The sequence below is a fragment of the Pteronotus mesoamericanus genome, unplaced genomic scaffold (genome assembly GCF_021234165.1).
Source record: "Pteronotus mesoamericanus isolate MK-2021 breed Mesoamerican mustached bat unplaced genomic scaffold, CSHL_Meso_final scaffold_54, whole genome shotgun sequence".
Taxonomy (NCBI): Eukaryota; Metazoa; Chordata; class Mammalia; order Chiroptera; family Mormoopidae; genus Pteronotus; species Pteronotus mesoamericanus.
In genome coordinates this window covers 28,877,124-28,902,652 of record NW_026555321.1, presented here as the reverse complement: position 1 = coordinate 28,902,652, position 25,529 = coordinate 28,877,124, and the positions used below count along the sequence as shown (strand labels likewise).

The window sequence follows — 25,529 nt, the reverse complement described above, 5'->3', positions numbered from 1 at the left end:
AGGCTAGAGGAAGACACAAGCGGTGGCCACTGAAGTGGGGCTTCCAAGGTAGCGGTAAGGGGTCCAAAGCTCAGCTGGAGGGAAGGTGGTGGCAGGGTCTGGTCCGTCTGGAGAGGCAGGAGGCAGAAAGTGATTAACCCTTCCCCACCCCTTCCTGCCAGAGTGGGAGGGGAGGTAGCGGTCACACACCGCGCCATCTTCAGCCCCAGCCCTCCTCAGGGGCCTTCCCTCCCCACAGCCGCAGTGTACCTTGACCTCCCATGGGGCCCACCTGTGAGGAGCACTTGGTACTGGAAGAGGCGCTGAACCACCCGCAGCAGCCTGTGCTTCACGTTCTGGCTGCCTCCTTGCTGACTCTGCTGTTTCCAAGAGATGAGGAGGGCAAAGCTGTCAGGGACTCTGGCCTTAGGGCGCTGGGCTCATGCATCCTACCCGAACTGTCCTATCCAACCCTCTTCCTGGCCAAGCTGAGCTTCCCCTATCTCTAAACCAGTTTCCCCTCTTCCAGGAAGGCCTCCCAGATGAGTAGTTCATCTTTCAGGCTCGCAATCTGTGCCACACTCAGTAATATGCCTCTAGTGCTCGTAATAGAAAGAAAGCCCCTCCCCATTTTCGTGCCCCAAAACTGTATCCCCAGTTGGTGGCCTTTTGTTGGTCACTCAAATGGCTGGGGCTCTTTCTGCTGGGACAGAAGAGCTACTGAAATCCTCCCCCATAGTTGGGGCTCACTGAGTTGTCATCTTCTGGGTTCTTCCTTCTGCAAGGGTCACCCCCAACTTGTGCCCCCGACCCCAGCCAGAGGGTGACCAAGAAGCCCCACTGATTGGCTTTTAGCCATACCCACACCACCCCCGCCCCTGTATCCTTAGAGCAGTTTCTCAGAGGACCAAGGGACCCACCTCAAATTCATGGACAGCAGCTGCCAGCCGGGGAGAATGGAGGCAGTTCTCAGCAAGCAGACTTAGGTACCTGTCAAACTGCAGGATGTGAGCAGCGTGGTGGTCAAACTCCTGCTCCCGAGCCAGGAAGACATCGGCCACCTTCTGCTGGCCCTCCCTGTAGCCAGGAGGGGGACAGAAGAGGGAGAACTCAGCCTTGCGACCAGCCCAAATGTGAGACAGAGCTGGAGCCACATCCCTAGATGGGGAACCCAGCCTGCTTCTCCCACAGTTGTTTTACTTCGGACAAATGACCACACACCGCTGTGTCTTGGCTTCTTTATCTGTCAAGTGGAGACACTATTTCATGGAGTAGGGTTTTAGACACCCCCCCAAATCCCCTAAGGCAACAGGAGCAGGGGCAGGTGTCCGGGGACTGCTCACCAGTGCAGCAGCCTCTCTGCCAGCTCCTCCAGGACCCCCTGATGAAGGCCGAGGATGGCTGGGAGTTCGCTCAGGCCACGCCTCAGCTCCTCCCTGGCCACCGTGTCCTTGCCCTCTTGGTCCATTTCATCCAAGGCCTTCACAACGGCTCCGTGGAAATCCTGAAACCCCAAAGGCCTGTTACCCATGGGCTGACAGGACTGAGCACAAGTTGTCCCTGGCATTTCCCTTGCAGCGTTGGGTCCCTGCCTACAGACGGATATCTGGGACCTTAAGCAAATGTCGCAGGCCCGGCGTTCTCACCTATCAACAGGGCTGATAACACAACACCTGCGCTCACAGGTCACTGATGCCCACAGAGCACTGAACACAACTCTTGGCACAGCAGAGCCGAAAGCAGGCTCATCCTGGCCCCTCCCTTGTGGGAACGTGGGTGCATGCTCTTCTTTTACAAGGTGGGTGAGAATTTGGGCATCCTTCTCTGAAGAAATATAAAACTCTTCTTGACAATGAGCCATTTTTGAAGAGGTTTGTGCACTGGGTTATTTCAAAACAAAGTCTTAAGAAGTCACAGGCATCCACTCCATGGCATATCAAGCAGTCACTAAAAACAACGCAGATAGTGACTATAAAATATTCATGACCTCGTGCTGAGAAATCAAGAAAGGATACAAAGTTGTCTTCCCACCTTAATACAGTTGTGTAAGAAATGAACAAAGAAAAAAAGCTAAAGGGAAATGGGGTGAAATGGAAACAGCGGCTATGTCTTGGGTATGGAATGAGGAATGATTTTTTTTCTTCTTGTTTCTGTTTTCTAAAATTTCTGTATCAAGATGAATTATTATAAATATTAAACTAAATTTAATAAACATTAAAATGATAAACAAATGCAAGACTTCTTTCTCACAACAAAAATATTTTATCTTTAGATACAACTGCTTTTGCACGAGGTCTAGGCCTGCGGTTTTAAATACAAGGGATATTCTGAAACAACCTTGAATTGTAGAGTGATGCATATTGGGAAAACCTCAGCATTAGGGGTCATGAGGTCCAGGATAAATCAGGAAGGTCGAATCACCTTTACAACATTTGGGAAGGATGATCACTCTGCCTTTTTTGATTGCACCCTGATGGGGAACTCATTACTGAGCAAAGACAGTTAATTCCATTGCTAAATAGTTTTCATTGCTAGAAAGGTCTCTTTATATGGAGATCTAAAAGGGGAAAGTGCCTGAGAAGACAGGCAGCTCTTCCCCTGGGAAGTCTTTCTGGTCTTCTCCCAGGCATAAAAGGAGCGCAGGAGAGCGAGTGGTGACAGGACAAGACTAGGAAGAAGGGCAGGGAGGTAGGATGGGAGTAGAGAGAGTGAAAGGTGGGAAGGAAGGAAGGTGGGAGAGAAGGAAGGAAGGAAGGAAAGAAGGAAGGAAGGGAGGGAGGGAAGGAGGAAAGAAGGAGAAGGGAAGTGGAGGAAGGGAAGGGAAGAGACGAGAAGAGATGAGAAAAGGGAAAGAGAAAGAGAAGGAGGAGACTGAGGGAGAGAGAGGTAGGATGGGATGGAGTGATTGACAGAGAAGGTGAGACAGGGAACATGACAGGCAGGAGATTCATGCTCCTCCAACATCTATAAAGAGGATGCCTGTGTTGTCAGACAGGATAGCAGCTGTGGAAGTTACAAAGGTCTCACTTCCTGAATATTTCATCCTGTCCTGCGCTGACCCCCTGCTGCTGTAACCTGCTCTGCTGGGAACTGCAGGGAGCACAAGCGTAGCGCGGCCCACCCTGGCTTGCAGTCCCAAGGAGGAAGGATGGGCTGGTTCCTGCTGAGGCTGGCCCTCACCAGACCCAGACTGGTCTAACTTGAAGGTCTTGGGAAAGCTTTAGCCCCATCACTAAGGTCAGAAACTCTTGAGGCTGGGTTTTGAACTAATGAATAGATTCTCTGGGATGAAGGCATGTGTGTCCTCAAGTGGAGGACACATGCGTGAACTATAATTAGAAATGAATCTCATTGTATCTGAGCTCCCATAGCTCTTCCTGAAAGCATGTTTCAGAGTGTGGAGACAGTGTGAATTACAAGTAAGAGGGCAGGCGGGTGGGGCGGGTGGCTAGGGGGAGGTGGTATTTAGTTACAGTTCTCCCCACAGCTGGCTCTGGGTGGGATACGGGGTCATTCTGAACCTGGAGGGGAGCTTTCTCTGCTGACTTGGGGGCAGGAGGACCCTCCCACTCTTTCCCTGTGAGTCTCCATGTTTAGGACCCAGCGTCCAGCCCAGCAGAATCTTTTCAGCTTTGGTATCACAGAGAAAGAAAGAAAACACCCTGATGAGAACAACCCTCCTTGCTTGGGCAGCTGGTTAATAGAGGACTTTCGAGATATTCTCATTGGCCAGGTTCAAGCCCAGCTTTAGCACAAGTGTAGCTGAATGACTGTGGACAAAACGTAACCTATCTGAGTCTCAGTTTCCTCACCTGTAAAATGGGGACAACTGTACAGCATGAGGCTGGTGGGAGCTTATCCTGATGTTTAAAATTGTAAAGTGCTGTCCCTAAGGCAGTTAGGACTATATCTGAGACATGACACCGTCAGAGGAGGGCCATATCTGTTTTAACTCCTGCTATGCTTCTCAGGTCCAGCAGCGTATTTGACAGAGAAGCAATGTTACAATGCTTGCTAATTGATGGGTTGCAGGACCCGTATTTAACAGAAAAGGAGAGTGAGTCATGGGGAAGTAAGTCAAGGCCGGAAGCCCAGGCACAGAGCACCACAGAAGTGGGTGGGCTGGGAGCAGGAGTGGGGGACAAGCAAAGACAAGACTGATGGCTGCATTTGCATCACACTCCAGGGAGCTTCAATGTTAACTGCTCTGCAAGCTGGTTTCTTGTCTGTAATTAATTCTCACTAAATTGACTCAGTCCCAATGGACAGGATGGCCATCATCAACGTGACTCATTTAAAAAACTGGAGCATAATCAGAATCACCACAAACATCCGTTCTTAAAACTCATGCATCAGCTGAAAGCGCAGAGTGCCAGCCGCCCCATCCATCACTCCCTGAAAGGTTTCTGCTCTCCCAGTGGTTCTGGCCCAACATCGCACCCCAGGGGCCTGGCATCCACCTCCCAGGCAGGAAGGCAGACGAAGGTATCTGGCCCTCATCCCCTTATTCAACAAATATACTGAATACCGGCCCCGTACCAAGCCTTGAGGAGAGAGTGGGCGTAGGAGATACAGTTCTGCCCTCAAAGAGTTTGTAATCTGATGAGTAAAAAGATAATTTCAACACAGGGGTGTAAGTGTTGTGGTGAGGAAAAGCACAGGGGCCATGGCAGTCCCTAAGAGTCAGACCTACCTTAGCTCTGGGCAGGCCTGCCAGGGCCTGAGACCAGAGGGGGAGTGTTCCAGGGAGAGGGACAGCATGTGCAAAGGCCCTGAGGTAGAAGAGGAACTGAGGACCTGAGTATGGTTTGTGTGCAGAGTGTGTGGGTGTGGGGGTATGTGCACCCTTGAAAGAAGTGCACGGGATTGGAACACGATGATACTCGGGAATCAGGCAGGGGGCCCATTCTACATGGCCCTGCAGGCTTTACGAAGGGCTTGGTTTTCATCCTGGGTTAATGCGGAACCATTATAGAGTGTGCTAAGCAGAGGAGCAATGTGACCAGACGTATGTCTTAGGAAGTTCACTTTGTTGGGAGAAACTGGAGGTAGTTAGGATGAGAGTGAAACCAGCGAGGCAGCCACTCTAGGAGAGCAGGACAGAGTCCAGGTCTTGAGACAGGACCAGAGCCTGGCCATGGGGACAGAGAGAGTGGATGGACTAGAGACAATAAGGAGGAAGAACAGACTGGCCCCAGTGCCTACAGGGTCCAATCCAAACGCCTCTGGGCACCCGAGGCCGTCCTCATCCAGCCCACCCTCTCACCATACTCACTTCCCCAGCTCTTTATGGAGTCCCTGCGCCAACCTTTGAGGGCTCTAGAGAACATAAATGAATCCTTGTCTACCTAGACACTTGCCTATGTGTGACCCTGGGCAAGTCACTTCATCTCCATGGACCTCAAGCTTCCCCTCTGCAAAATACGAATACAAATATTCTTTGCAGGGTTTGTGCAGACTGCTTTCTGTTGAGAATTATTTCTTTCTGTGGCTTCCTTCTCCCTAGACTGGGTATTACTTACCTCTGTATCCCCAGCACCCAGCCTAGGGAAGGTGCTCAACAAACAATAGCCAACACTTATGCGTGCTGCGCGAGCCACTGTCTGCTCAACACTTTACATCCATTTTCTTATTTCATCCTCACAACAAACCTATCCCTTTGGTGTTATCCTCTCCATTTTACCTATAAGGAAATGAGGACCAGAGAGATTAAATAACTTGTCCATGGCCACCAAGATGACAAGAACTGAGTCCAAGTTGGCCTGGACTCTAAAGTCTTAACTCTTCCCACTGCCCTACCCCAACCCCTCATGCTATTGATGGCCCAGACAGGGGAGTGACTTGCTCAGGTCAAAGAGTGGGACTGAAACCCAGAGTTCCAGAATCTGGGCCAGGGCTCTCTGCCCAACCTCAGAGACCCTGGGGCAGCCTGGTGGCGAGGCCCACGTGTAAACACGCTCTCTGCCTTTGGAGCCCTGGTAAGTCTCCAGAACTCAAAGGGCCCTCAGGACTGCCGGGCTTGCCTGCGGGAGAAGAGGGGACCTCACATTCAGGGGCCTGGTACCTTGAACACTTTCCCCTTCTCCAAACCCACTGTTGAGTTTTCTGGGTGACATGGTATCTCTATTTTTGGGGCTGAATAGTCAGTGGGTAGCCAGAATGTCCTTCTTGCAAGTGGTCAAACCACTGAGGCCACAGCCAAAAGTCAAGTGGACCTGCTTGGATACCATTTGGCTAAACACACAGCAACCTCTGCCACCACCCACTGTGTCACAAAAATGCCTTGGCAAGCCAAGGGCTGACTGTCCAGGGGACATGACTTCAAATGGCCTGATCAATCACTGGAGGGTACTTTAGAATCCTGAAAATAATTTTCTGTGGGGCATGCAAAACGTCTTAAACTGTGTACAAAGAGTACTAAGCATACAGAAAAAATTTAAATGGGACATCATGTGAAAAGATGAATTTGGGAATTTGGTTGTTCTTTGCACTGCTCCTACTCCTGTTACTTTTCTGTAAAATTGAAATTATTTTAAAATAAAAGTTAAAAATCACTTAAAAATTGAATAAGATGAAAAAATAAAATGCTTAAGAATACATTTAACCAAAAAGCATCAAACCTGGACTCTGAAAATAACAAAGCACTGCTGAAAGAAATTAAAGAAGACCTAAGTAAATAGAAAGATGTCCTGTTCTCAATTTAATACTAATAAGAAGTCAACACTCCCCAACTTGAAATACAGACTCATCTTATCCCCTGTCAAAATCCAAACTGCCTTTTTTACAGAAATTGACAAGCTGACCCTAACATTCATATGGACATGCAAGAGACCCCAAAGAGCCAAAACAGTCTTGAAAAAGAACAAAGTTGGAGGACTCACACTTCCTGATTTCAAAGCTTCCTATAAAGTTACAGAAATCAAGACTGTGTGGTACTGGCATGAGGACAGACATATAGATCAATGAACTAGAACAGAGAATCCCAAAATAAACCCTCACATTTATGGTCAACTGACTTTCAACAAGGATGCCAAAAAAAAAGAAAAAGCAATGGGAAAAAATAGTCTTTTCAACAAATGGTGCTGAGCTATTTGGATATTCACATGCAAAATAATGAATTTGGACTCCTTCTTTACATTATATACAAAAATTAACTCAAAATCAAAGACTTAAATGTAAGATTTCTAAGTATAAAACTCTTCAAAGAAAATATGGGAGTAAAAGCTTGTGATTTGGGGCTAAGCAAAGATTTCTTAGATATGACAACAAAGCACAAGCAACAAAAGAAAAAAAATAGATAAATTAGGTTCTATGAAAAATTAAAAACTTTTGTGCTTCAAAGGACATTATCAAGAGAGTGAAAAGAGCCCTGACCAGCATGGACCAGTTGGTTGAGTGTCATATTGCAAAGCGAAAGGCTGGCAGTTCTATGCCTGCTCAGGGCACGTCTGGGTTGCAGGCCAGGTCTCCAGCTGGGAGCATGCGAGAGGCAACTGATCAATGCTTCTCTTCCTCTCTTTAACCTTCCCTTTCCCTCTTTCTAAAAATAAATAAAATATTTTTAAAAAGAGAGAGAAAAGACAACCTACAGAATGCGAGGAAATAGTTGTAAATCATATATCTTTACATGAAAAGATGCCCAGCATCATTAGTCATTATGAAAATGAGATACCATTTCACACTCACAAGAATGGCTATAATAAAAAAGATGTATAACAACAAGCACTGCAAAGAAGTGGGGAAACTGGAACCTTCATTCTTGATGGTGGGAACGTGAAATGGTACAACCACTTGGAAAACAGTCTGGCAGTTCCTCAAAAGTTTAAAAAGATACCATATGACCCAGCAACTGCACACCTAGGTATGTATCCAAGAGAATGGAAAACATATGTTCATATAATAATTTGTACCTCAATGTTCATCTTCATAACAGTAAAAAAGAAGAGTCCAAATGTCCAACAAACTGAACAAATGAACAAAACGTGATCTAGTCACACAACGGAATACTACTTAGTCATGAAAAGGAATGAAGTACTAATACATGCTACATACAACATAGATGAATCTCAAAAACATCATGCTAGGTGAAAGACACCAAAGGAAAAAACCCACAAATTGCATGATTCCCTCTATATGAAATACCCAGAATAGGCGAATTTATAGAGACAGAGCAAGACTGATGGGTGCACAGGGGAGGGGTTGATGGGAGAGTGGTACCTAAGATGCATGGGGTTTCTTTTGGGGGTGATGAGAATGCGGTAATAACTGCACAACTCCGAATATACTGAAAAACCATTGAATTGTGCACTTTAAATGGCTGAATTGGATGGCATGAGATTTATATCTCAATTCAGCTGTTAAAAAGTTGAAGAAGGAAGGCACACACTGGGAAAGTGTTCCCACAAATCAGTAAGGAAAAGGCAGGCAACTCTCTAAAATTTAAAAAGAAGCAAAAGACACTTTTCAAATGAGGATTTCCAAATGGCTCATAAACGAAGGAAAGATACTCGATTTCATGAATCATCAGGGAAATGCCAATCATAACCAAAGTGAGAAACCACTACACACTCAACAGCACGACCATGAGTAAAAGACTGATGATGCCAAACGCTGGCAAGCCTGAGGAGCAAGCGGTATTCCCTTACATCAGAGTGGGGGGATATATTGCTTCCAACTCTTTGTAAACCTATCTGGCAGTTTCTAATAAAGCCAAATCTGTAGCCCAATAATTCCATTCCAAGGTAAATACTGAGGAGAAGTTAATGCATATGTTCCTTAAAAGATATGTATAAAACCTTCAGAGCAGCTTCACACAGGCTCACCACGTTTTATTGCGCTTCACTTTATTGCACTTCACAGATGTTGCATTTTTGCAAATGGAGGGCAAAACCCTCCACCAGCAAAAGACTATGACTTGCTTATTGTGATGGTGTGGAAATGAACTTGCAATATCTCTGAGGTCTGCCTGCAATAGCCCAGACTGGAAACAACCCAAATGATTGTTAATGGGAAGTTAGATATACCAACTGTGGTATATCCATACCAAAGAAAACTGATATACATGAAAACATGGATGAATCTCACACATTATGTTGGGCTAAAGAAGCCAGACACAAAAGAATACATAATTCATAACTCCATTCATATAATGTTCAAGAACAGGCAGACCCAATTGAATATGATGGAAAGGAAAATAGCAGTAAACCTCTGGGGGAGGGGTGATTGGTAAGGGAGGGGCATCAGAGGCATCTTCTGGATGACAGAAATGTTCTGTCAGGGTGGTGGTTACAAGTGTGCACATAAACACACCTTCATTAAAAATTTGAGCCCTATCTTTAAGATTTGTGCACTTGACTGTATATAAGTTGCAAAACATTTTTTTTAACCAGTTCTCTGAGGCCCCTGGGGAAAGAGAGAACAAGCACTGCTTTCCCCTGCCCCCTGCTTTCATGTCTCCCCCAAGCCCTTCATTTGTGTCCAGACCTCAGGGCCAAGAGAATCTCCTGGGCCTGGAGTTCATGGTGCTTCAAAAGCCGGTCCAGCCCACCTCTGCAGCTGACTGCTCATTGCTGTATACCAGTGGTTCTCCACGTTACGTGTGCCTCGCAATCACCTGCCAGACCTTTCAAATTGCACAGATTGTTCACCCAACCCGAAGTTTCCATTCTGTAGGTCAAGGTGGGGCTGCATAACTTTAATTTCTTGCCAGTTCCCAGGTGATGCTGCTGCTGGCCCCGGAACCATGCTTTGAGCTCTGCTGCTTTCTATGAATCCTCTTTTCCAGCCTCTGTGTCTTTATCCTGTGCTTCTGGCATCTGATTCACATCTTGCTTATGTTTAAAAGCTACTTCAAATGCCACCTCCACCATGAGACCCTCCTGGGTTACTTCAGCAGTCAGTTTAAGGTCCTCTCATGTGTCCTATAGCCTCCAGAAATTTTGGGACACAACCTGAAGGGAGCCACCCTGGTCTCAAAATGTCTCTGAAGTCTCATATTTCAGCTTAAAAGTGAATACATATTTTATGTTATTCTCCAAACTATATCCATATCTAATTTAATGTATTTAAAATTTTGTATTTAGAGCAAAGCAGAGGCTCTTAGAAAATGTGTTCCATTTATCCTGTGGCCTTGAGTATTCCTGCATACCTACTGCACACCTCTAGCAGGGTTAAATGTATCCTAGCTTAAAAAGCAATGGCTTTGTTTTGCAAAAGTTTGCATGGTCAGGTTGTTTACTTTGAATGTTTCTATTACCTTCCCTCTAACTAAGCAGAGAGCAAACTATGTCTCATTCCCTTTGGTTTTACCCTCAAGTTGACCTGGCTTTGTTCACAACTGTGCTGAATGAATGCTACTTTTTCTCTAGGTTCTCAGTTTTAGGTGCAAATTGGAATCATCTGGGGGCTTTTCTAACTCCAATGACCTAGCAGCATCCTGGACCAATTAAATACAAATCTCTGAAGGTGGAATGAGCATCCATGTTATTTAATACTCCCGGGTACCCGTGCACAGCCAGAGTTGGGAACCAGTGTCCTAGAGGACGATGGTTTCTAGGGGGCAGGGAATCAGAGAGAGCCTGTTCTGAAGAAGGGACCTTACAGGATCATCTGTCTGTGGGTCTTAAATGTTACTGTCCATCAGGATCACCTGGGGGGTTCATGAAACTACAGAGGGCTGAGCCCCACCCGCAGAGTTTCTGATTTGACAGTTGTGAGGTGGGGCTCAAGAATATGCATTTCTCACCAGTCCCCAGGTGATGCTGACACTGCTGGTGTGGGGACCCACTTTGAGAACCACTGATTTAAATGAATATTCCTCTCACTGTGCTCTGTGGAGACCCAGGGTTATGAGAGCCCAAACTTTGGCCTCCACCTGCCTTTGAACCAAAGCACCTCCACTTTCATCCACTTACTCGGGTTCTGAGTACAATTTCATTTGAAGAAAAGCTTCTGTGGCTAAAAATGTCAGTCCCACCAGCTACCTCAGTGTGAGGGATGAAGGAGGAAGAGACTTTCCAGGGCCACTCAGAAATATTTTTCCTGGACTGAATGACAATACAAGCTTCCTGGGGCCTGGTTTGGGTTAAACTGTGGGTCACCCAGCATCACCCCCTCCCACCAAACCTGCTGGACCCACCTTCCCTGGTCAAGTCCCCAGGGCTCCCACATTCCTATGCCTCCCTTTTGAAACACCTGGGAACGTGGCATTCAGGCTCGCCCTGAAGATGGCTCTCCGGGCCGCTCCCTGTGCACCCCACTCTGCCAAGCACGCCCCTCTTTGCGCTTGTTCCTGTTCTTCCTACCCTCTGGGAGGCCCATTCCTACTTCCTGTCCCTTGATGCCCATTTCAAAACTCCCTCTGCCAGGAGTCCCTCCTTGACTTCATTCCTCTCACTGACACTGATTTCCTCCCTCCTTGGGCTCCTTATCACCTAACCAGGCTGTTCCACACCTATTTGTCTCCTCCCCTTCTCAGTGCTCTGAGGTCAAACGGCCCTGGCCCCACCTCTCACTGGCTGTGTGACTTTGGGTAAGTTAACTACCTTCTCTGATATTCAGTTTTGGCCTCATCCAACCATCTAAAAAATATTTATTGAGCACAGACTATGTGCAATTAAATGAGATGATGTATACAAATTGCCAAGCACACGCAGGAGGTCAACAAATGCTCACTGCCCAGATCCTCTACAGCATCTGAAACATTGGACACGGACCACAATGAGGAGCAAGAACTGGCTGGGCGAGGAAGGAGGGGGCTGCTCACAGGTAAGTAAACTCATAAGTTATAACAGTTCTATTAGCTCCTGTGTTGGCCTGTCACGTCAGTACTGAGGCCACGGCCAAGTGAAACTCCCAACATGATGAGGGAGGGCTTCTGAATGAACCTCCCATTGCTCTGAGCAGTTTGAGAAGTCCGGCTCTGTCCTGGGCTCTCCTGACATGCTTTCAAGTGGTTACTGTCACTGAGAAAAACAGGAGGTGCCTGAGTGGGAGGTACACAGGTTGGATCTGGAAGCCTCCCGTTGCCTTTCTGCACTGTGTCCTCCCTAAACACTTCCCACAGTTCCTTCGGCTCCTTCATGAAAACCTGCCAGGCTTACCCCCTTCAGGGCCCCCCCTTCATCCGCAAGGTACCTCAGAACCCTCTCCTGATTACACATACTCTATCGGGGAAATCCGGGCCTCTCCAGGAGCTTCACTTAACATCTCTACACTGGATCACTTCCGGTGCACATCCTGTGCCCAGCTGACCACTACGATGTTCTTCCCTGAGCCCCTCACACTTAACAAGACCCACACTAAACTCCTCATCTTCTCCCAAGCCTAGCCTGAGCAACTGCAGCACTCGCCTTCTTAGCGGTCAGCAATCCAGAAATCCGGGGTGAGCTTGGGGCCCTTCCTCCTGTCTCCTGCACCTCATAGTCCGTCAATCACCAAATGCACAGTCCTGTCCAGTTCACTGTCACCTCATGCTGGAATCACCCAGCAGTCTCCCCAAGGACCTTCCGGGGATCAAACCCAAATCCCAAACATACCTCATGGGGCTCTCTGTGGTCACCCCATACCTTGCTGGCCTCAGCCCTCACCGTTCTCTCACTCACTCACCACACTCCTGCCAAGCTGAATTTCTTCAGTTCCCAATCACACCATTCCCTAACTGGCCTCCGGGACTTTGCACGTTCTGATCCCGTTGCCAGACACAAGCCTTCCTCATTGTTCCTTCACCCGGCTAACTCCTCCCCATCCTTCAAGTCTCAGCTTAGTCACATTTCCTCCAGGAATCCTTTTCTGACCCCAGAAGCCCAGGGCAGGTGCCTCCCATGCACCCCCCAGCTTCTGTATGCCCCCCGCCACTGTATTAATATTTTTTCTTTCCATGCCCATCTCTCTTGTAGACCGTCAGTTTCTGATGGGCAGGGACCCCCTCTTCTCATTCCTCCATAAATCCTCTGTACCCAGCACACAGGAAGTGCTCAGGAAATATTTCTGATTGAAGAAATGTTAAGACTGCTGGAAGGACCGATCCTGCCATCACTCACTTATCACATATGTATTGAGCACCAGTGTTGTACTGGGCACCACAGTCCACTGGGGATGGGACCTGTCAAGCTCTGTTCTCAAGGAGCTCCGAGTTCCATGAGGGACCAGACCACAGACAAGTACCTAGAAACAGCCCCAAAATGCACAAAGCAAAGCAGATGAAGGGAACAATGGACAATTCAAAAATCACAGCTAAAGACTTCAATATCCCACTCTCAGTAACAAATGGACAATAACAGAAAACCATCAGCAAACAGTGCTGTCAGTCAACCTGACCTAAGTGACATCTACAGGACAGCCACCCAACTAGGGCAGAAAACACAGCTTTTCAAGTACACATGGACCATTCTCCAGAATATACTATATGCCAGGCCATAAACAAGTCTCATTAAATTTAAAAAGATTGAAACCACACAAAGTATATTCTCCATCCACAAGGGAATTAGAAATGAGCAGCAGAAGGAAATTTGAAAAATTCACAAGAGATTTGGAAATTAAACAGCATGATTTTAAATAACCCATGGATCAAAGAAGAAATCATAAGGGAAATGAGAAATCCGGGCCTCTCCAGGGACTTCAGTTAACATCTGAATGAAACTGAATAAAAATGAAAACACAACATAAGTAAACAAACACATAAATTAGATCATTTTAGATAGTGAGAGATGCAATGAAGGAGACAAATGAAGCATAAGAGTGTAGAAGAGGTGGTATGGTTACAGATCTTCCCCCTCCCTCCATCCACGCCCACCCCTGCCATGGCTTCGTTGTCGGGGAGAGCATATTCCTGACCCATGCCTTTGGGCCTGGCCATGGCACTTGCTCTGGCCAAGGGAATGTGGACAGAGCAAGTTGTGAGCTGGAATTTTAGAAGTCCTCTGGTGTTACAACTTGCCGCCAGGCCATTACCATGGGAAGAGCCTCCCCTGGATACCTGTTGCCCCTGCAGCCTGGGCTGCAGAATGAACACACAAAAAGCACAGCCACTGAGCTGAACGCAGCTCTGACCCATGGACTTCCAGTTGACCCGGCTTCTCTAGCAACTAGGAGTGCCTGATGAGATGGAAGTAGAAGTTGTCAAGTGAAACTTTCAGGAATTCTTTTTCAAGTGAACTAACTCAGCTGGGAGCATAGCTTTTGATTCCCTCCCTCTATTCCTTCCTGCCTGGGACATTGATGTGATGGCTAGAGTTGCAGCAGCTATCTGTATTCATGAGGAACTGCAGAAAGGATGCAGTAGAGAGATGGAACCTTGGTCCCTGCAACTTTGTGGAACTGCCAAACCTGATCCAGACCTCCTACTTCTGGACTTATTTCACATGGGACAATAACCTCTAAATTATTTAAGCCATCATAATTTTGTTTTTATTACCAGCGGTCAAATACAATTTTTAACTGACACAGAATTTTTAGGAAAGATTTCTGTAGTGATTCCAAAAGTAGCCATAACAGTATCTCCTATCTCACATGGTCTTTATGCAATGTGAGCTTGATACTCCTCCCACTGAATGGTAGAGACTATATTCCCTCCTCTTGAACTTGGGTGGACCTTTGTGACTCTCTTGACAAATAAGAGTATGGTGGAAATGGTGTTACGTAATTTCCAAGGCTAGATCATAAAAATGCCACGCACTTCCTCCTGGCTCTCTTGAGACACTGACTCTTGGAACCCAGCCACCATGCTGTGAGGAAGCCCAAACTTGCCCATGCAGACAGACTGCAGGGAGAGGTTAAAGTAAGTGTTCTGGCCAACAGCCCACTTGAGGTCCAAGACAAGAGCCAGCACCAACCAGCAGCCATGTGAGTGAAGGCACGTCCAGGCGATTCCAGCCCCCCACCATGAGGTCACCCCTAGTCTTTTAAAATATTTTTAAATTTATTTTTCAATTACAGTCGTCATACTATATTATATTAGTTTCAGGTGAGTCATCTCTAGTCTTTAAGTGTTCTCCAGACATCATGGAACAGAGACATGCTCTCCCCACCTTGTCCTGTCCAAAGTCCAGAAAATCTGTGAGTATAATAAAATAGTTGTTTTATGCTATTAAGTTTTGGGGCGCCTCCTCTTCTTTGAGGAGGTGACACTTGAACTGAGACCAGGGTGAGAAGAAGGAACTGGCTATGAGAGATCAGGGGTAGGACATTCCAGTAGAGCGAAAAACAAGTGCAAAAGCCAGGCGATGTGACTGCATTTGCAGTATTTGAGGAACAGCAAGTGGGCCAGTTGTGGCTGAAGAGCAGGACGAAGAAAGCGTTAGAGATAATGCCGGACAGGCAGACAAAGACCAGATCATGGAGGGCCCTCCTGGGTAGGGGAACTTCTCCTGGGGTGTCAGATGGTAATAACTGCCAGAGCCACCTCTCCCAGTTGGCAGACTGGCTTCTGAACAGGCCTTCCATGCCTTGGCCCAAATAAAGAACCCATGGTAAGAATTTTTAGCTGCTGTTAGGAGAGGAATTTTTTTTTTTTTAGATGAGAAAACAGAGGGTTAAAGGTGTCCAGGAACCATATCTGCTTAAAATCTCTAACGACTCACCATCTAATGGAAAAGCATAAGCCTTTTAACCTGGCACCTTAGGCATGTCTCAATCTGGTCCTAACCTTGGTTTTAGACCCATCACTTGAACACTGATTCCACTGCCAACCAGCCTTTCCAAACTTATCCATGTCCTAACCATATGTGGTGATGTGCCATTCTCCAGGCATATCATGTACCTTCAGGTCTGTGGGCATTTACATAACGACCATCTGCCTTATGGGCCCTCCTCCATGACCTGGCTTTGTGGGCTGATTCAGTCCACCTCAGTGTCACCTCTTCTGCCAGCCTTCCCGGATATGCCAAAGGAGAATATGTCTCTCCTTCCCTCACGGTCCTGCAGACTTTGAGCAAAACTGAAGTTGCACAGATTATACTTACCACAGTGTAGCATGATTGTCTGTTCATATTTATAGTTCCCCTCCCTACCGTAACCCCCACAAAAAAGAGAGATTTAGGGTTCCAAGGCCTATCTCAGTGCCTATGGTACTATAAACATCCTATGATGTTCCATCTAGAAGGAATGAGTAAGTTAGATGGATGGATGAATGAATGGATGGATGGATGGATGGGTGAATGGATAGGTGAATGACTAGATGAAAAGACAAGTGAATGGTTGGATGGATGGGTGGACAGATGAATAGTGGATGAATGGCTGCATGGATGTGTCTTTAGGTGCATGGATAGATAAAAGGGCAGTTGAGTAGGTAAAAGGCTGGCAAGATGAACGGATGAGAAGTTGACTATATAGGCAGATGGGCAGGTGGGTGAACATGTTTTTGACTGGGTTCTCAGAAGAATGGAGAGAATCTTTAAACTAGAAGTCAGCAAACTTTTTCTGTAAAGGACCAGGAAAATATTTTAAGCTTTGTGGACCACAGATGGTCTCAGTCATATACTCTTTTTTCTTTGCCTTTTTTTTTACCAAACATTTAAAACATGTAAAACCCATTCTTAGTTAATAGGCCATACAAAATAGGATCTTAATCATTAGAATTCAATTTTGGTTGACCAGAATTTTTAATAATCCCTGAGTAAGCTTTAGCTACTATTTGGTAAGCATGGAGTTTGAATCCCAAACTCAGAAGGCCATAAGCCATCCTCATCCCTCTCTCAACAAGAGTGTAAGGAGCTGAGGACTTTTCTAGCTGGGGAGGTTAGGATGCACAGTTGACTTCTCCCCATCACTGGGAAGCCTTGGGATTCCAACAGCATCAAATTTAAGGAGAAACTCTGAAAGAGAGCCTGCCAATTTAGCAATCAGCAATAGTTCCAGGTCAGGGAATGGCATAGAACACCCCAAAGTCTATGAGTTTCCTTTTGACTAGGGTCCCTGGCTCGGACTTGGAGCGTGTCGTGGCATTTTTGCCTCTTCTATCCTCATAAGCACCGATGTCATATATGTAGCTCCAGAAAACAATTTCCAGCAACTAGCTTATGAGTTGTGATTTTTATGGGCTCTTTTTTTCTCCTCAGGATATTCTTATGAATTACCAGCAGCTTCAGCATCTTTCCAACTGGCAGGAAGCAGTGCAAACACAGATGGAAGTTTCCCAGTTAAACCCTCTTAACAAAGTCATGAAACAAAAAAGCCCAGCCCCTCTGTGACATGCTGCCAGCTCAGAAGCAAGTGAGAAAGAAGGGAAAAAACGTAAGAGTGATTCTTCCTGCCCTTGCTAAACAGATCTTTTAGCTATAAAGGTGTGTGTGTTTTGCGGGGGGCGGGGTACTGGTACATTTCCTATATGAGAGCTTTGGGGTTCTGTAATGCACACAAAGCTCTCTTCCTGAGGGCAAAAACGAGAGGCTGGGATCGCAGACCAGAGTGGTGCTCTGTCTCCTCCTGGGGACCTGGGTGCCCCTGCTCACGTAGCAATGTGACACCAGGAAGCCTCGGGTGGATTCAGCAAGAGACCTGGTTTGGTGTTTTGTTGCCTCGAGAGAGGTCCCTTCTCCAAGCAACTCTAAAGGCAGCTGGAAATGCAGGATTAAGACATGATGCCTGCACACTGGGAATCAAGAGAATGGGTGTTTGTCCTGGTTCAGTCACTGTGTGACACTGGCCAAGTCACTCCTTCTGAACCTCCATATCTCCACTGACAAAACCCAGTGGGGGTTGCTTGGGAGACATGCTGAGGTGGCCACCCCCAGGTCTGACGTTCTTGGGAAGATATGATGAGCAATACAAAGCAGTGCAGGATCAGCTGCTAAACTACAAGGAGATTGCAAGTGGCTTAAAAGTCCAGAGGAGTAGGGAGCTGTCACAAAGGTCTGGGGTAGCCAAGCCTACCACATCTTTTCACTTCCCAAGTCTTTGCTGTGCTCTAGTCCCTCACCTCCTCAGGAAAGCCCACCTAGATTTCTCCAGCTTGTCAGTCAGTCCCCTGCTGCTCAGAATAATTATTGATTCACTAACCTGTTTTCTTCACTGTCCAGGTTGTGTCTGGGTAAGGGCCCTGTCTGATTTGTCTTTCCATTCCCCAGCTCTTGTCACGTAGCAAGTGTTCAAAAAATGTCTGTTGAACTGAATTGGGCTGCAAAGGGAGACTTTCCAGGCAATTTTGTGGGTTTTGAAGAGTGGCTGTGTCTGATATCTGGGCAGTCCCCAAGTCTGGCCTCCTCTCCTCTGAAAGTCCAGAGGATTCCCTCAGCACTGGCTCAGGCATTATTGCCACAATGCTGAGATGACTGAGAAAGCCTCATGCTATCCTAACTGCTCTGCTACTGTGCAAACACACCACCTTCTCCATATGGACCAAAACGTTATAATGTACACACACGTATACAAAAACACAAAGACATACACATGCATACAAACTCACATGCATAACAGTGACCCAGAACTAGGGGGCTGAGGAAAGCACAGACCTCTTTCCAGAAATCTCAGCATGTCTCCCAAGCAACCCCCACTGGGGCAGAGAGGCATACCCACAGAAAGCACGGTGCTTCCCACCCCTGAACCATGTGAATTAGGAGACAGACTTCCCTGAAATGCCTCTGAGAACACTTGCCCGCTGCCAAGCCTCTGTTCATGGAAATCACCTCTGCCTGCTCATTGCTTTCCTGCCTCTTATATCACCACCTTGTAAAAGGACAATTAGTCTTGGGCAGTTAAAATGATTAACTCACCAGATGTAAGTGCTGGAGCATCTCCACATATCTGTAGAGGGGAAAAATGGTTGAGTTTGCATTAATTCTCAGCCTGTATAAGCCGAGGAGGGGTGATGCTCTGTTAACAAGTTCAAGGCCAGAGGCAGCTGCTTGAGGACTCACGCTTTTTCTGAAGAGAGCAGTTCCTGTGCGATGACATGAGCTCTGGACTGTCCTTCCACCTGTGGGAGGAAACAGAGCCATCAGGAAAGGACAGCACCAACGGGAGGAGCAGAGGGAGACCCCAGCTCCACAAGCATCAGCTTCACAGAAGGACCTCCACACTGTGGAAGGCAAATTCCATGGACTTTTCAGCTAGTCCCTGGCATTCATTACCTGCGTGATCTTCAACCTCGCTGCACCTCAGTTTCCTCATATGTAGAAGCGGTATTAATAGCATCTGACTCAGAAGGTTCTTGAGCTAATGCTCAGCACAGTGCTTGACACATAGTAAGTGTTTAATAAGTAGCCATTATCCTAACTGTGATTTTGAACAACCTGTAATTCTTGTGCGTAGGGAGCTCTCTCCTATCTCTTGCTTTTGCAGATGCTGTCCCCTCAGTGTCCCTTCCCCTGCGTCTGCCTGGCTAACTCCCAGTTATCCTTTAAGACTTAGCCATGGCATCTATCACTCCCTCAAGGACCCTGTCCTGATTCCCCCCTGAACTGGCTGGAGGAGCTGTCCTTTCTGGGCATCCCTCTCTCAGGACACCAATTACGTCTCCCTGGGAGACCATGGGCTATCAACTTCACCTCCGCATGAGTGGTGCCTAGCACATCACAGATTCCCTTTTTTGACTGAATGAATGAGAGAATCACCCACTTTGGAAGTATTAAGGCTCTTGGCTGACCTCAGAAAATGAATTATGTAACCTATCTGAGCCCCAACTTCTGCACCTGTAGGGAAGGATGGCAGGGGTGGAGGCAGATAGATGGCTGGGCCTTCTGCCACAAGCAGGCCTCTCCTCTATGGCCCCGAACCTGCCAGATATCAGATACGGCTGGTGGCTGGGATCCAGAACACTATGGGAAGCCTGACAGAACAGATGGTGGATGCTGGGAATGTGCAGGCATGGCTGGGGGCAGGGTGGCCCAGGGGGGAGCAGAGGGCACCGGATGGGACCTCTGGCTTCTCGTTCCAGCTCTACCACTGCCTCCCAGTGCAAACCCGCACAAACCACTTTCTGAAGCAGGCCTCAGTTTCCTCATGTGTGAACAAAGTGACCTTTAAATTCACTTCCTGTGTATTACCAAACTTGAGGAGTTATTGGTCAAGTGAATGATCTACTCTACAAACTCACTACCTGCTGAGAGAGCAACTGCACGGTGTGGCAGTTACGAGTGAGGACTTAGGAACTAGGCAGTTTGGATTCAGATCCCGCCTCTGCCTTTTTTGCTAGTCGAACAAGTCATTTAACCTCTCTATGCCTCAATTTTCTTATTTGTAAAAGGGACAGAACTGCATAATGATATCTAACATACATGCATATTGTAAGGGTTAAACGAGTATAGATATACATACATACACATATATGTTTATAAATATATATATAGAAATCCATCTGTAGATCTATAAACCTATCTACATATAGATATCAGGAAACTTATCATTTCTCTCTCTCGATAGATAGATAGATGAGAGAGAGAGAGAGAGATACATAGCTACCTCATACTTGGAACAGTGCCTGGCACACAGTAATGGTGGTTATCCTTATTTTTGTTACTGAGGCGGTGCCTGAAACAGAACCAAGTACTCAGAAACATGGCTCCTACCCAGTAAATGATAGTAGCAGGGATTGAATAAGAAAAATAATTTACATGGTCAAGTGGGGAAAAGGTCTCAGTAGCAAAATGAAGGCTGAGCCACTCCTCTGGCAGTAGTAGCTGAGGCAATGGAAAGCAAATGGGCTCTGGAATCAAGCACATCCCAGTTCAAATCCTGGCCCAGCACTGTTTAATTGTGTGACATTTGGCAAACCATTACTTCTGAGCCTTAGTTTTTTCATCTGAAATATGGTGGAAAATAATCAGCCTGGCCTCATACGCTGGTTGTTTTGATGATGTGTCCCTGACTCAGGCCCTTTGCACTCACTGTTCTCTATGCTTGTGATGTTCTTTTCCAGATCTTCTCATTCTTACTTTCTTTTTCAGGTCTCTGCTCAAATGTCACCCCATCCTCACTCAGTGAGGCCATCTGTGACCACCTGACCTAAAAAACGCCCACAGTCATTCTTTAACCCCAGGGTTTCTTAACCATGGCTTTAGTGGCATTTTGGGCCAGACAACTTTCGTTGCAGGGGCTGTCCTATGCATTAACAGCATCTATGGCTTCTACCCCCTGGATGACAGTAGCAGCCCTTAGTTGTGACAATCAAAATGTCTCTAGACATTGCTACATGTCCTCCAGGGGCAAAAGTCTCACCCTCTGTTGAGAACCACTACTCTAGCCCTTTATCTTGCCGTACTTTTCTTTACAGCAATCACACTACCTAATATTATCCTTGCACAAAACTGATAAAATGAGGTACAGTGCCTGACATATAGTAGGTGCTCAGTAAATGAGTTCCCTCCCCAGCTAGTTCATCTCTAATAGCTTCTTAGTGTTTTCTGGAGATTCAGCCCCTCTGAAGTCACCCAATAATGCAGACCCTGTGCCCACGGTTAGTCAGTCCCCCTCCTGCATCTCGCTGCATCTGTCATGGCATCCATGGAGCAGGAGGGAAAACTGGGAGGCCTGCAGAGGCTCCCTGCCTCACCTGGCCTTCAGCCCTCCCACTGGCGCCGAACGGTGACTCACCGTCTGCCTTCTGCATCTGCAGGGCTAGCATGGGGCTCTGTGGACAAGAGCAGCTCACTCCTCCCCATGCAAGGCCTCCTTCAGAGCCCCACGTGTGAAAAGGCTTTGTGAACAAAACCCTCTCAATGGAAAATGTATTCTGCCAGGACAGGTTTCAACAGCTAAGGAACCCCTGTGGTCAAACTTCCATAAAGAGAATGACTCTGTAGGGAAAGGCCAGAAGTCAGGAGATCTGAACCTCAGGTTTGTCCCCTTTAGATTGAGGACAAGAAACAAGATGACCTCCAACTTCCAATCTGCCAGAAGCCGGTGATTTAATCCTCCGTTGTCATCCAGCATGATGCTGAGTAGGCCTGGTTCAGATCCTGCATGCCACCCCTTCCTATACCTACGCCCTTGGGCAAGTTATTTCTCTTTTCTGAGCCCCATTTGTAAAACACAGATAGTGATAATAATATCTACTTAATAATATAATAGGTAGCATTTATTGAACACTTAGTATGTACTAAGTATGGCTCTAAACTTGGTACACATATTATCTCACTGAATCTTCCCCAAAATCTATGAGGTAGGCACTTATTATCTCCATTTTACAGATGAGTAAACTGAGGTACAGGTAAGTCCTACCCTTTGCCCAAAGTCCCTGCTAGTAAGCAGCAGAGATAAGATTTAAATCCTGGCAGTCTGGCTCCAACATCCAAGCTCTTGGCAGTGTGCCTGGCACATAGTAAGCACTCAGTAAATGGCATCTCCGTTCATTGTAGATGATGGTGGGTCTTTCAAACTGGGAAGCACCTATTCTTTGCCTGCATTTTAAAGCCGGCAGCAGGAGTCTTGACTCCAGGAGGGGCCTAGGCTAGTCCTCAGGACTCTGCTTTTCTGATTCTTACCCTTGGGCAGTGCCTACCATAATACATAAGAAAGAACTATGCTGAAGGTCAGAACACCTGGATCCACATCCCAGCCAGGCCATGAGCAGTCATGTGACTAAGGGTAAACCCCTCTCAGACACCTCGGTTTCCTCATCTGGAAGATGGAGGTCCATATTTCCACTGTCCATGAGATGGTAGATAGAAATGCTCAACCCTTGCTCAAACTTTGGAGTTGTCATCATTGCCATTGTTAGCGTCTTGAAGCTGTGGGCTGGACTTCTGATAGGGTTGGGGCACAGGCCACTTTCCACGTCCCTGCCACCCCTCCTGCCAGACAGGCAGACTCTGGGTGGGACATACAGGCTGTCCTGCTTTAGTGACTCTGCTGATGATGGATGTGTCTTTGCCAGTCAGACAAGAGGGAGGCCTGGCAGGCCATGTGCCCAAGGCTCTCTTCACAAGCTGCTTATGGGCGTTGCCCAACCGGGCCATATAATATAGATGTTTGTTTAACCAGGAAATGAACTCTGAGGTTGACGGCAGTGTCCAGGGACAGACTTCTGGGAACAGGGTTCCTCCCAGGAGCGTGGGGGCTGGGGTACCAGGGCTATCGCCTTTCTCAGGCTGACACTGTGGGTGTTACATCAGATGGCTGCTGGCCCCTCTGCCTGAGGCTGAAGCAGCTGGTCACCTCTGTTCCCCAGGGCTGCCTAGTCCTGCACTTCCGCCCCAGGCCCCATGCAAACCAGCCTGGTCACCGCTGGCTATTCTGGGACCAGGTCAGGTCGGGAGGAACAGTCCTCCTTTAGGGATCTTCGAGGTTAAACAGTGGGTCACAGAAAGAGCTGGGAGTCCTGATCTCTAGCTCTGTGCCTCAGTTTGTCCAGCTATAAAATGGGTACATGTAGCCTCCTTCTAGAAGAGCAGTTCACAAAGTGTGATCCCACAACCTCTGGGGTTCCACCTCCCTTTTCCAACTATGTATCTGTGTGGGCCAAAACAACAGTTCCAACAGTTTGAATGCAGAAGCAGCTAGGAGAATCCAGCTGTCTTTATTACTAAACCCCGCATTATCAATATTTGTAAATATGCAAAACTAATGTCACTCTTCTCATTAATTTTTTAAAAAGTTATTTTTCATTAAAAATGCTATTTATATTAACGTGTAATGGGTTTATTGTTATTTGAAAGTAAATTAAAAGACAGTGTGACTTCCTCATGTGGTAAACATTGATAGATATAACTCCTAGAAATAAAAACTCTTTGAGGTTCTCAATAATTTTTAAGAGGTCTGAGACCAAAAGGTTTTGAGAGCTGCTGGTTCAGAGGTTTCCCCAAAGATCATATAAGGATGATGGATGGAAAAGCTGTTCATTCTTGGTGAACAGCGATGGGAGAAGTAAGGCATCACTGTCACTGTACTGCAATAACAACAATAACTGTTGTGAGAAGCAGGCCAGTGAACCCCAGGCTTTATGGCCTGGCCCTCAGGATGACCCCAAGCATGTCCAGAGGCTCCACGATCTTTCTCCACAACGTCCTGTCCTGCAGAAGAGGAAGAAGCCATGCTTAAAGCGCCTCATTTGTCACCTCTAACCTTGTGGGCAGCCCCCTGGCTTTATACCTGCTCTGCATTTAAACAGCCACCTCTCTTTTCACCCTCATCTCTGCTAGGTCTTTGCAAAGCCTCCCATCCTGACAGCTTGGTGCCTGGCTCAGTTCCCCCTCCCCAGTTCACAGCTGTCCTCTTCACCTAAGGTCACCTGGGAATGCCAATCTCTGTGCTGTGACTCTCAGCCTCTGTGTCCTTGAGGCTTCCTTCTTGGACAACTTTCACCTGCACCTACATCTGCTCAATCCACCCTGGGCTTGTCCGCACTCAGAACTGCCCTGCCTCTAAAGTGATTGGCTTCCCAGGCCCCATCTTGGACCTAAGCTCCTTATACCCTCTGCTGAACCTGTCACTTAGCTCATTAGAGCTCCAGTCTTTTACGCACTTCAAGCCATCCTCTGCCATGGTGGTCACCTCTGCCATCACCTGCAGCTGCAATTACTCCTGTGGCTCCCCAGCACTAGATAACAGAAAGAAGTGTCATTTACATTATGCTGAGAGCCCATGTTCTGGGGTCAGAAGACTTGGTTTCAAATCCTGGGCTCTACCCTTTCCTCTACTTATATCCTTGTACAAGTTATTTCTCTTCTGTGAGCCCCATCTATAAAATAGCGATAATAATAATACCTACTTAATAATATAATAGCTAGCACTTATTGAACACTTAGTATGTGCTAAGTACGGCTCTAAACTTCTTACATGTATTATCTTATTGAACCCTCTCAACACCCTATGGGGCAGGTACTATTATTATTGTCTCTATTTTATAGATGAGGACACTGAGGCACAAATAAGTCCTGCTCTTTGCCTATGACTTAGCCTGAAGACCCTTTCTAGGCTCCTCTCCTACATTCCTCCATGCCCTAGGGAACCCAATTTTATTCCTAAGATCAGCCTATATTTCCGTACCTTTGAGCATTTTTTGCTCATGCAGGTTCCTGTGCCTCGAATCACCTCCAGATTCAGTAAGTGTCTCTAGGTCACATACGAAACCTGAGGTGGGGCAGGTGCCTAGGCAGGCACCCCATGTTCCCTATCTATCTGCCTCCTTGGCCTCGCAGCCTATCGGAAAAAAAGAATCACAGGCTGTTTCAGGCCCTGGGGGAGTGTTGCCAGTCTTCATTGTTTTCAGGTTCCCAGTGAAGGGCATGCTGGAAGGCTCTGAGGTCACATCTGGAAAAGGGAGAGTGCCAGGAAGCCCGAAGAGGCGGCACCAGGCTCCAGGAGAATGCCGTCTCCAACATTCCTCTGGGCACCACTATCAGGGACGTGGTCCTTCCGCTTTGGAATTCAGACTGTGATTTCCAGCACAGCCTTCAAGGGCTGGATAATGCAGACAGGAGCTCAGGGAGAGGTGGCTCATTTTTATCCTCGCTGTCACCTGTGCTCCCACAGGGGCAGGGATGAGGATGGAGAAGAGGAGGCAATACTTGCAAGGACAAGGCGGGAGAAGAGGGACCAAACAGACTCCCCCAATCAAGAGGTCAGCTTCTGGTTCATGCTGATACCTGTATTATTCTAGTTATAGGCTGGTGTGAGTC

At 47.1% G+C, this 25,529-nt stretch overlaps 1 protein-coding gene across 1 annotated transcript in view; it reads right to left on the bottom strand.

Moving 5' to 3' along the window:
- Positions 1-25,529, bottom strand: part of FGD5 (FYVE, RhoGEF and PH domain containing 5) — a 109,577-nt gene that overhangs the window by 26,966 nt on the left and 57,082 nt on the right. Inside the window, exons 4-8 of the mRNA XM_054595205.1 lie at positions 18,831-18,889; positions 18,687-18,717; positions 1,323-1,483; positions 900-1,056; positions 272-359 (exon numbers count right to left, since the gene is read on the bottom strand). Coding sequence (XP_054451180.1) covers positions 272-359; positions 900-1,056; positions 1,323-1,483; positions 18,687-18,717; positions 18,831-18,889 — 496 coding nt within the window. The remainder of the gene's footprint in view (positions 1-271; positions 360-899; positions 1,057-1,322; positions 1,484-18,686; positions 18,718-18,830; positions 18,890-25,529) is intronic.